The sequence below is a fragment of the Echinococcus granulosus genome (assembly GCF_000524195.1).
Source record: "Echinococcus granulosus chromosome Unknown EG_S00026, whole genome shotgun sequence".
Classification (NCBI taxonomy): Eukaryota; Metazoa; Platyhelminthes; class Cestoda; order Cyclophyllidea; family Taeniidae; genus Echinococcus; species Echinococcus granulosus.
The window spans coordinates 670,770-683,717 of record NW_020170406.1 but is presented as its reverse complement, the minus strand read 5'-3'; the positions used below and the strand labels follow the sequence as shown (position 1 = coordinate 683,717).

The window sequence follows — 12,948 nt, the reverse complement described above, 5'->3', positions numbered from 1 at the left end:
TTAAAGATACACACAATAAATGCTATCTTTTTCTATTCCACGTTTTAAGATAGTTGGTTGGCCTTTTTTCCTAGGTTTTCTAGATTTTGTTACAAATCGTAATATGCCAGTTGAGAACATTTTAGCTCGAATATGATCGACTTCACATGGGGCATATACAAGTTTATGAACCATATAAGTAATACGTTTGACTAAATCTACACATGTAAGTGGTTATTTGAGATAGGAAGAAGATATCCCACCTATATTTTTGATTAATCTACTTTTTGAGGAAGAATATGCTAAAATTTAATCTGTATGGCGAACTGTCAATGCCTTGACAGTAACATTACTGAGTTTATTTGCTCGTCTGAGGGAAAGATCTATTGTACTTTGGTCCATTGTTAACCACTCTCAATCACAAATGCTTACAATCATTGTTCTTTTAGAATCAAAAATTAGGAATTTGTATCTATGAAGCAATAGATGGCTTATAAGGCTTTATCATAATTTAGGGAATCGGTCATGAACCTTGAGGTATGAATAGCCAATCTCTCGAAAGCCAGAACATTTGGCCGAGGTCAATGAAGCGCATGGGTAGCAGCCTGTGCACTATATTCTGGAATGGCGGAGGGTTTTTAGAAAAGGTCCGGAAAGTACTTTTACAATAATGCAAAACTGAAACCTTTTAGTAGATTACAGCAAGAAGTTACAAAATTGTTTATGCTAATTTTAGCGCATAAAACGACAGTCTTTGTTACTTCTCTCCCAACGTTGTTTATCTGTATTGTGAAGTTAACAGTTATTAACAAAACCTGTAAAATAAAGAATAAATATGCGAAATTGACACAGGTGCAGTGAGTAAATTAACATATTTGATTTGAAAATAAGGAATCCGCATCTCAAGTCTGTCGCAAGATTCTGTAACATTTCTCCAAGCGGTAGCCTTAATTCTTGTGGATTAATTAAAAAGTGTTCTTAAAAATCGACCATTTCTGCATAAACCTGAATACGTTAATATACAAAAACCCTCCTAACCAAACTCTATGTAGGTCTGATGCAAAACCTCAAATCAGATGCCTCAGTTACAAATTTGTAAACACTTTCCGGCAATAATTGCAGACGTTTTATAATTCCCAGAGATCTAATCGCTCATCCTAAATGAATCAACGATGTAACTAAAAAATTCACGAGATGTGAGACGGGCTTTGAACCTGAATGGAAACTGTCACATCAATGCTGGCTTTTATAATCTATTTTACACATTCCAATATTTAACCGCTTTTCATTCGACATATCATTGAGTCAGTGGGTCCCGAAGCCAATTATCTAAATAAATTGCAATAGTGATTGTCTCAGGAGAAACTCCTAGACACTTTGCTTCTCAGCACAATATCCCTTATAGCGTTGGACTTGTTGCGAAGATTTTATTTTAGACCCATAATGGCTCCAGACATTAATCACAGATTTTGTATTGCTATTTTCATTTCGCCGTGACAACTGGAATTAGGAAGTGAGTTGTCCCCAACCGTCCCTTTCAATAAACCGGAAAGAAATGTAATCACCTCTAGATCAAGCACATTTTGCAATTGTTGATTTGTTTAAAAAACGACTAGTTTGCTTGCAACACAAAATATAAAATAATGCCCATGATACACGCATGCGATGAAAGCAGTAAATGAATTAACTTGGATAGAATTGGACCAAAAACTAACTTTTCGTCTAAAGGTTAGAAGTATTCAGTATTTTTTTGATCTAAATTGATTTGAAATGCGGTCTGAATAAGTAACTAGTTCTCCACTAAACAGTCGTTTACTTTTCAAGTTCCATATGTTGAATTCACTTTTCTAAATTCTCTTATTTTTTGTCTACTACAATATTATGTAAGGAGTTAAAAAGTGCTTAACAGCAACTAACTTGTAACAGCAAAGCTTTATCTAGCTCCTAAAATAGTTTGTTTTTCAATTTAGATCGTTTACTCATGATTAAACTACAATCCTTGACAGTCAACCTTCCCTATTCCATCGTTTAATTCCAAATTCCATCGATATGTTGTGGACGAATTTCAAGACTTAACAATTTCCGTTTTTGTGCTCTCTCATTTTTTTATCCTAAAGTGCAAAACTTTTTGGGATATCATTTGAAAGGGGGTTGATGCAAAGAAATTCCAAGCAACAAAATTATTTTTTTAGTTTCAAAGTATAAAACACCTAAAAAAGTTATGTTTACAGCATTTATCACCAGCGATCTGTTTATTGGAAAAGAAAATCAACCCATAGTGGCTAAATTTTAAACATTCATTTAAAGGTTATTTGATAATACATGTAGGCATTATCGTCACTAACTCACCAGTAGCCGAGACGTGTACGAGGAATTGACAGCGATGGCGAGTTCGAGCTTACGCAGGACGCTCTCATTCACAAGACCCTCAACATCGGACTGCTTCAGATGTTCCAGTTCGTGCAGTGAGATAATCCGATCCACAAAATGGGCTTCTATGACCGTCATGCGATTGGTGGTTAGGGTTCCCGTCTTGTCTGAACATATGGCTGTCGCGTTCCCCATTGTCTCACAGGCATCCAAATGACGAACCAGATTATTATCCTGGGATCAAGGACGAAATGTCTTTGCTTAAAATGTATTTCCTCTATGCGTTGATAATTTTATCATACTCGAATTTACAGCCGATAGGGTTATGTTACACAAAATGACAACGGAGGGACAATGATCATGAAGGGATCGTCCCTGCAGTAGGATGGCAAAATCTTAATTATTTCATTAATTATTAGTACCGTGATACCTTAAAACTAATAACCCTAGTTGGAAACATCATGTTCAACAGTAATTAAGAATTTAGCGAATTTCATAAGCTTTTGGCATTGTTAGACTCGGCATCGAAAAATTTGTAGAAGGACAAATAGCGATTTGCTTTATACAATCCGAACTTTCCCATTCGCTACATTGCTTCTGCTGTATTTGGATAAGAAGTAACATTCACTGTGAGCACGAACGCCTTTAAACAGCAGAAGCTTGGCAAACACCATTGATGAACTTTTTCAGTCATTTTAGTATGAAGCTATCTTGATTTTGAAGTAGAACTCAACATTATTTCCCGCTGATAGTCAAAACTAGTGCTGTACTTTGATTAATTTTGCCTCCTCGTTTTGGTTTAGCGGGCATTTAAATCTTTTTGGTTGTACTTCTGCTGGGCTGCATGATCTCCGGGACATGCCAGTAGTAACTCCTCAGCCCTTCTGTAAGTCGGCAATGCATATTTTGCCTTAGTATTATGACTTCCTTCGTCATCGGTAAGGATTCGGAAGCCAGACATCTTAAAAAAGAAATTGTCAAAGTAAAGTGGATAAGAAAATTCGGAATCTCTTTATCCTTCAAAGAGGTAATTTCGTTACCTTAGCTTTTGAAATAATGTACTCTTTTTAAAATGTCACCCTTAACACATTAATTTGTCTTTCTGTACATAAATAAAGCGCCATACACTGATTTGATTAATTCTATCAGAGAACACTAGTGTAACCTTTTGCTCATTTCTTTGTCCCTCGAAAACTCGGCGAGATTGTACGGCACCATTTTGTACTAATTGTTATGAATTTTTGCTTTACTATTCCATTTTAAAAAGGAATCAGTTTTCTAAAAACTTGATAATTAGAATTCTGCTGAGCATCCGGAAAGCAATTAGTATGGCAAGTCCTATTTTCAACACCTAAAATTACAAAAAATTTGCTTCTGCAAGGATTTCCTCCTTATTACCTCTTCCAATATGTCTTTTGTGAAAAAGTCACCATTCATTTAAGACTAAAGCTTATCTCATCAAAAAATGTGTCAATTCCCTTAATCCTCCACAGACACAGAGCTGAAATCCTACTGGGAAATCATATATGAGTATTTTGGCCATTTTTAGTACCTAATACTTCCATAAATTCCGCAATTTCTCAAAGTTTTGAAAATTTCACTGATTAGAGCAAGAATAAGCGGGAAGGTGAGGCTCATTTCTTATAGTTTAGCATTGAAAAGTATTTACGTCTTTACGGTTTAAAACAATGCGTGTAGTTGTACATTAGGAAACACCTAATTTGTTTCCATTAAGTAATCAACGTAAACGAGATATAGAATTAAATCTCCAAGAATTATATAACTGCTCATTATTAAATCATTGTATTTAGGAATCACTACCCACTCCATCGTGGCAGACAAGATCAGGGAAAAAAGGTCCAAGAAAACCCGTTCGGCTTCAACCAATGCATTTTGAGAGCAAAATAAATAAACAATGGGAAACTGGCTTCTGTCTTTTGATGTTTACCAATTTATAATGATATGACAGTATACCTTGTTGTTAAATGCAAAATATGTTTAGATAACCGAAAGTGTCTACCACTGTGCAGAGTTTATTTAAGTAAAACCACTCACCCTATAAACTTATTTGCACAGAAAGTTGTTTACAATCGTCAGCTTATAAAAGAAAACCCTTTTGAAAAACTCTAGGGGGATGATAAGGGGAACTGGAGGAAAAGCTCTTTTCTCTTAGTTTCGGGGATCAGAGCATTGCAATGGTCGCAAAGTGCATTAATAAAAACAGATAAGCCAAACTTAGTGTGTGTAAAATAAGCATTGCATTTACAGGTTGAGAGATTTCTTTTTAGATTCTTAAAAGGTCTTGATACTCCTCCACTCTCCTTACTAACCAGCTGTGGCCTTTATGATCCATCATGGGATACAATGGGTGTGAGAAGGTTGCGTGCAGCTGACTTGATACTTTTGTGCGCCAAACTTTTTCATAGGAAAAAATGAAAATGATGGTACATTGTACCACAAGCACTGTTTTACCTTCCTCACCATCTTACATAGGGTACCTTGGGATCTTTCCAAATAATCAGTTAAAAGCCTCCAGGTAGATGTGCATTCACTCCCATATCTATCGTTGAACTATAAACGAGTCTTACAAACACTGTATATGTGTTTTTTGACAATTTAGCCTTACAATTTTGGCACATTACGCATCACCTTCCGTTGTACTGAGAAAACAAATGTTTTACTCATTTTTTCTGTTATGGGGGGGATATAAGAACGAAATCAATGTCCAACCTATCTACAAAATGTCCTAGATGATGGAGTGGTCGTCGTGACTTTGGCTCGAAATGCACGGCCGAAGTCAGGAAATGGGGATGGCTGAAAACTAGGAGTAAATACTAGTTAATGTATGATGGTCATATTTTCTTTACTGGGTCTTTAGGTAAGGGAATCTCCTACGTGATATAATTTACCTAACTGTCTTTGGTATATCAATAATTCAGAGTTTGGAAAAAGATCCAGCTTTTTAATTCAGGTGAAACTTGCAAGGCAGAAGACGTATCAAAGTAGGGAATTCTTTCTCTGTTTCATTCCAACAGTAATGAGTTTGTCTTGGGAAAAGTCCTAGGCAATAAATTTTTAAACTCAGTCCGCAATTTCCATCGCACAAGTTAGTCTTGCTGAGATTATTTGTAAAAAACATCCAAAATTACATAGTATATAATCCCCATTCCTTTGTTTTTTTCTCAAAAATAGCCCCAATATGTGCAAATTTAGTTTGCGAGTAAATCACATAAAAGTGTAACTCTTTACGGTACAGTTTGAAATTATTAATACAGCACCTCTAATTTCTGCATGGAAATCATCCTAGTTTGTCACTGCATCGAATAGATTTTTGAAAGTTGTTTCTGATTGAAACAACTCGAAGGAAATGTGACCACAAGTTCTGTTTTTCAAATTGGTAAAGCCTTAATGGTTTAAGTAAGTGTTCATAACACGATATTTCACTGCTCATTTCAAAGTTCGTGGAATATACCTGAGTGAAGCATTTGCATTATACAAATTTGAAATATTCAACCGATTTAAAGATAACGAGTACGCACATATAAAACCATCTAAAAAGGTAAACTTTTGTTCTTTTATTCTGGCACTAAGATACCTCAAGCAAAATTAGGTTGTTTTCTACAATACCGGAAAAAATCTTTTTCCTCATCCTCCATGATAAAATCAAGGCACACTTGATTTGCCTATGCATACACCAGCAACGAAAATGCTCCCTTTCCTAGCAGGTAGAAAAAATCATGATGTTATGCGGGCTATGTGCATAGGAGGGTCAGCCTCTGGGTAAAATTCCACATAGTGGTTCCCCTGATTGGATCGCAGGATCCTACGACGAAGCCCACTTGATTAGTCTAATTGGACTCCTTCAGCTATTACACCAAGTTCTCGTTAACGACCTCGTGATAAGAGCATTCAATGAAGCAATAACTTAAAGTAAACCTTAGTTCCACTGGTTACATACTTTCATCATTTTCTTGACCGAATAGGCGAGAGAGAGAGTAACTGCCAATGGAAGACCTTCAGGCACAGCAACCACAAGAATCGTGACGCCGATTATGAAGAAGTGGATGAAATGCTTCAGATGTCTGCCCGTATTCCAGGCTTCTTTCTTGTGGCCAAACTCGATTATGCAGAATTTGATTATTAAAATCATTACTGTAGCCACCGCCAAAACTGTGCCTAAATAGAGAATGAAAGAAAATAACCAGGAAATGATGTCATCCCACCAACGTAGCCTATTTGAATGGCGAGTTTGGTCAACTTCAACTGCAGGACGGACATCTCACGAGTCCGTAGTTTGGACTTGTTCTCCTTGGGCTTCGTAATTTCTACTGCTGTAGGCAAACATTCTTCATATCCTGCAACGAAACAGTTACCTCTGTTAGAGAGCAAAAGATAAATTTTACCCTTTGAAGCGTCCTCTGCGCCCTTCTCTACTATTGTATCCAACGTGCCTGAAAAGATAAAAGAGGGCATGAAACAGTGTCTGAATATCTATCTGGAAAAGTGGGTTAAATTAATTAAGCTTAACTTGTTTTAATTTTTTATATCTGACTAAAGGGTGTTTAAGTAAGCAGTAGTGATTAAAGTGCCTAGGATGGATTAATCTAGCCAAAAAACTGGTATATCTTTAGCCCATTCAAATTCAACGATAATATCCTAGAGATTAAATGAACTGCAAGTCAGCTATTTTGTACCTATATGCCATAAAATCTGCATGATACGCCTCGACTTTTGATAGTGTTTCTTACCGATGTCTAGGTTAGACTAGGTTAGGTTATAGCACTTCCTAGTAACAATAATTAAACCTTTTCGCAATTCGATTGAGTAATGCCCTCAAAATGTGCATATTTTGAAGCTGAAAGAAGGAGGCACATTGAACATTTAAAGAAACGTTACTTTACTATCATGATTTCTGCCTATAAGAAGGGAGGTATACGGGAATCGGATGAATTTCCACGATGTTTCTAACTGCGTTGCCGCGATGTATGTCAGTTAATAAGAGAGGAAGAAAATTCACCGTATACTGAGGAACTACACATTCGATAGCAAACTTCGTTGCTCTATTTGAAAGGAATTTTATGAATATTGCATCATTGCGGATTTGTAAGCCGGATCTGTATAAAATCCCAGATGATGGAGCTGAACTACAAAACTTCCACAATTTAGAAATTTTTATTAGGTTAAACAATTAGAGTCCATTCCCCTTATTCTCCCCAGTTTTTTGGGCTAGAAGCTGACAGGCGCTAATGCACTTTCCCCTACAAGATTGAGAATTTAGGTAGAAGGCAGAAGATTGAGTGCAAATTTGACAACAAAGTGACGGTGACTGGCTTACCTTTGGTGTTGCTGATAGAATTTAGCTGGAGAGTTGTTTCTGGAAGATCGCCGTGCATATTATTGAGGAGGGAGTAGATTATTCCTGCTTGCGAGTTTTTTCCCACCGCGGTTACCAGCATCCGGCCCGAACCCTCCATTACGTGGGTTCCTTGAAATTAATGGACTCGTTTTGCAACCTCAGAAATAGCGCATGTAATTTTAATAAAATAGATTTCTTTTGAAGCTTAAAGACCGGTGTCCAATATTCTGACATCAAAACAATTTTACGAGCAGATTTATGGTATGAGAAGATGGTGTTTATTTAATCAAATAGAAGCTGCTTGCGCCGATGGCAGGCATTTGGAAGATGCTCGTGGAAATTCCTGCAGAAAATATGATCTGCTGGTCTAAGAATAAATCCCCCCTGTTGCCAACAAAAATCATTGGTTGTTGGAGTCCAGGCGAGGTCTTAATCACTCAAATAATTGTTATAGAAAAAAGGTCTTGTTGATCGACGAAAAGAGACAGCTGCTTTTTAAACGAACTTTATGTTTCCCGCACCCACAATATTTCATAAAACCGCATATCCCAACGTGATAATAAAGTGCGTTTCAAGCAAATCACTGCATGAAATCTAGTATTTAAATGGATAAAATGTAAAAGCGCTTCCCTTCAGGTCTAGGAAAGGTGCCTATTTAGCGTTGTTAAAGTAGTTTTTAGGCGCGACAGAAAATGAAGGGTGGGTTTCACATGAGGCCAAAAGTGCGCAGCAGTAAATGTTAACCGAATACCCGATTTTTGTGTGCACGTGTTTATTGCCTAGAGGGTTTTATTAATAGGTCTTGCCTTCTATAGACTATGAGCACGCATGCGTAGACAATGGTTAACGTGATCCACACTTTTGGGCTTGGGATTACACCAACATTCTTCCCACCTTCAAAAATACAAATGGTAGTAATTTTTTTGGATGGAGAAGACATTTGCACACTTCTATTCTTTTCAGGGGCTTCAGGGATAACAAAATTATTAGCAGCACCAAACGATTTGTTTGAATCTTTTACCTCTTGCAAGAGCATGATAGTTTTTACCGCGCTGTCGTAAAAGGAGTGCATTTGTTGTGGATCTCTACAAACGACAGAGTGGTCACCGAATTCAAGATGGCCTGTAGCAATTACCCAAATCTGAAGTCAGACAGCATGGCCACCAATGGAGTAAAACCAGCATTTAAGGGACCAAAACAGTGCATCGAATGTTTAATCAAAAATGTTAGAATTTTTTCCGGAATGACTTTAGTGGATAAAATGAAACTGGAAGAAAATAGAGAGAATCCCTCCAGAAAGCAATCCAAATTAAGTGCTTTTGATTTTGGTAAATGTTTCAATGGAATGCGATTGCTATTGGAGAAGCTCTCACTGTGGGATCGCACTTTTAATTAGAGGATGAAATGCATTTGCCTTTGAAGTCCGAAATCTCCGTGGTGAGATTTAAAATCATTTTGCGAGGCCTAAAAGAATAAATTATTCCTAAAAATGACATTCGTTTTTGTCAATTATAGTAGTTTTTGGGTCCTTGTAGCCCTCCGTGATTCAGTCTCCATGCTACTTAGGCTGGTAACTTCCCAGTGTTTCTTTAAGTTACTAATGATACCACTTTTATGCCCATGTCTCAATGGTAGCTTTGTGAATAGCACCGACAATACACTTCCGTATTAAGAAAATAAAGACATTATAGCATGATGGAAAGAGACCCACCCGAGAGCAGTGTTGGATCCAACGTTGTGCTCTTTCTCACGTGATCTGATTCGCCAGTGAGGGAACTCTCGTCAATTTTCAGGTCAGTGGATTGGATCACCACCCCGTCAGCGGGTAAAAGGTCTCCTAAGAAAGTCAAATAATTAGCTTTCATATAATATTTCCAATTCTCTTTAGTGTTTCGGAATGCACTTTTAATCAAACCTTCAGACGTATTCAATGAAAAGTCAACAGTAACTTGTTTAAAATTTCGCTACAGCTTTATTCCAGTCGCATAACCTAGAAATTAGCTATCCTTTTTCCGAACTTTAATTCGGATCATATTTTTGATGACGATGTTGATAATGACCAGCCTTAAATTAAAAAAATTTAAATGGAAGGATTGGTAATTATTCCCCGCTCAAAAACCACTTTTCACCCTTTTCATTACAATTTAATAATGATTAAAGATTCATAATGTGGGCAGTATTGGAATAAGTAAATTAACTTTGCCCTTGTAGTCTGCATTCATTCAACGCAAATATTTTGAAAATCACTAGTTACGATAAATTTACAAGATTTCTCCAATACGTATCAATATTTGAAAGAATTTTAGTACATCTGTATGCCTGATCACCTTACTAAAGGATTCTTCACCTTCTGGACTTAGTATTGCCATACCAAAGCCGGCTTCAGGTCTGCAATGTTAGTATAACCATTCTGGCCTCCACTGAATGCCAACTACGGGGAAAGTAGCGGCAATGCTGGGTCCAAAGGTAGATAATCCAAACCTAGTCTGAACACCGCACGGATCTCCGCAGTCTCTAGGGGCCATTTTGTAAAGACTAATGGCTCTCTCCGTGGCTGGCCGCCTTTAAGCATCATCACAATCCCTACATTGAGTTTCTGTAGTTGTCTGAAACGCTAATCTGTGATCTGCACACTTTTTTGTTCATTAAATCACACTGATTCCTCTAAGGGGAAAAATCCCTTCTCGTTTAATCATAGAAGCGCAAAAGAGTAGGAAGGCAATCTTATCCGTACGGACTAGTACTCGCTGGGAATTTATCGACTTAGAGATATTATTTAAAAATTTCTTTACCTCCTTGACACTTCTGTAGGGCCTATGAGGAAATGGAGCAGCACATATGGTCCGAGACCTTTCTATAAAATAATTTATTATTGTAGTAGGCAGAGGAAGAAGTTAAAGTTTATTTTATTCACTCTCATTCTGATTAGCAGATCAGGTTAAGGCGTTATTGATAAAACCATGAATTAATTTAAAATTCCTACTTTACTAATTCTTGCTAGTTGCTTTTGGACTAGAAAATACGATCACTTCCGTGTTTAAGCATACCTGACGAGGTAAGTACAAATCATGATCTGATTTAACCACAAGTTGAAGCCGTGGTAATTATTTTTCTTCACTCTAACTGCAATTTAATGGCACACTTCGTATTTGAAGTTGTCACTAACATGCTAAGAAATTGTACTTGTTAATCGTTCCCTATAGGCACGGTAAAATCCGAATCTAACAGTGGTCAAAGTCTAACATACTCTGAGCTTCGGTAATCTGATGTTGCCAATTAGTGATGTTTTTTTCACTGTGTGATTGTACCTCAGGCCCGAAGTTTGATAGCCCTTACAAAACAGCACCTTCGCAAACGCCATTCCTTAGTAAAGCAGGAATTATACAGTAATCCCCATCATTGTCCTCTAAAGTGTACTCTTTTAATATTTGTGACACGCTCACACCTTAGCGAGACTTTTCTTCGAATCTTATTGCAACTTTGGGATTGTTTTTAAAGAAAAAAGTGATTTGCACTTGTCGTCACTACTACATCATCCGATGACCGCTATGATTGATAACTGCAATATCTCACCATATTTAACAAGGCAGAGGTCACCAACCACAATATCAGCTATGGAAATTTCCTTAATTATTCCATCACGCAGGACAGTAAACTTCTGTTCAGCCTCTATGCGACTCTGAAGTCCACGGAATTGTTTTTCCTTTTGCCAGTCATTGACTGCTACCACGACCACCACAACAACGACAGCCACTAGTATGGCAGCACCTTCTATCCATCCTGTCTCGTTTTCTGAGGTTCCATCATGATTAGGGGAAGGGTTGACTGCAGAGTAAAATAGGTCGGTGATTTTATCATAAAGCATTTACAGCATACATATTCAGATATTCAATTATTTGTTTATGGACAAACTACTCATATTTATAACTTCGAATACCTTTTGCTTATTTACTAGAAGTAGTCATAAATTTGTACGTTGGTGAAATTCTTAAGCGATAATCAAATATTAATGCGTTTAGGATGCTAAGCTACTACATTAAATTTGGTAAAGATGCAAACATTTCTTTGAAGAATACCGAAGTATTCGCTCCTCAGCATTTAAAACAAGTTATTTCAACTATGGAAAACACATCAATCTGTAATACACCTTCAGCTGCAGTTACCAGTAATTATTTGCTTAAGGTTTTAAATAGAAAGGAAATAAGGAATAATAAATATATGAAACCCTCCCAGCTACGCGCTTTGCAGGAACACTGCATATTATTTAACTCTCTGTCTATCAGAATGAGTACCAGTTATCTAGGAGGGTTCCATTTTAAAACTTGAGTTGATAACCTGCTTGATCCTACTTAGGGAAGGCAAGTTATCACTTTCTTAGTCTCTAATTATCAGGGTTCAGACAGATATCCTCTCTCTATTTTAAAGATAGACTCAAACGCGTTATTACCTCAGATCGTAAATTGTCTAACTTCGATGCTGGGCAATACCTATTTCCCTCTGAATAAATAGGTATGTATAGTAGCTCTAAAGCATCTCAAAACCACGAAAAATGAAAAACTATTTAGGCTAAACTTCCACTTTTTGCTAAATCAAAAAAAGAGGTATATTAAAGTATGTGTTTAGTAACTTGGATCAGTTGTGTTTCGTACACTGTATAATCCTAAATTGCTCAAGTGTGCAAAAAGGATGTTCCATGCCATACACCCAAATGGTCCATTGTAGAACTATTACGAAATGTATTTGCTTCGAATAAATTGCAGTACAATTTAATGCTTGAGCATCATTTTATTGATTAGGTTATTACATGATTTTGTGTTTTACTGAAGCACATTTTCATGAATGTACAAAAATGCTGGTTCTTTCTCCTAAACTATGCATTAAAATGCGCATTATTCTTTTGCTATAAATCAACTAAGGTCTCTTAAAGACCTCCTAAAATGGTAAGCATGATTACTTATGTATTTCTAGATCGTTATACGTGATGCTCTTAATAATGATCTGAAAATCCCTATTGAGTAAAGGTAACTAATACTTACATTTCATGTACAGGGAGAGTGATAACGAGACAATTGCAGCTCCAATAAGAACCAGAAGCGTGATATCCTGCAAAGCCTCCCAGACCAGACGAAATATGGATTTTGGTGGTTTCTGGGGAATAACGTTTGTTCCGTACAGTTGGCGCTGCTTTTCCACCTCGGACTCATTTAATCCTAGGAAAATTCCTCTAGTATTATTTAGGTCAA

At 36.8% G+C, this 12,948-nt stretch overlaps 1 protein-coding gene across 1 annotated transcript in view; it reads right to left on the bottom strand. All coding sequences in view use genetic code 11, as the record gives it.

Moving 5' to 3' along the window:
* EGR_04309 (Plasma membrane calcium-transporting ATPase 2) overlaps nt 1–11,570 on the bottom strand; it is a gene marked incomplete at both ends in the record, with an annotated part of 45,336 nt that extends 33,766 nt beyond the window's left edge. Inside the window, 6 exons of the mRNA XM_024493558.1 lie at nt 2,329–2,583; nt 6,308–6,525; nt 6,573–6,800; nt 7,685–7,834; nt 9,417–9,542; nt 11,279–11,570. Coding sequence (XP_024352066.1) covers nt 2,329–2,583; nt 6,308–6,525; nt 6,573–6,800; nt 7,685–7,834; nt 9,417–9,542; nt 11,279–11,570 — 1,269 coding nt within the window. The remainder of the gene's footprint in view (nt 1–2,328; nt 2,584–6,307; nt 6,526–6,572; nt 6,801–7,684; nt 7,835–9,416; nt 9,543–11,278) is intronic.
* Between the last annotated feature and the right edge of the window lie 1,378 nt (nt 11,571–12,948).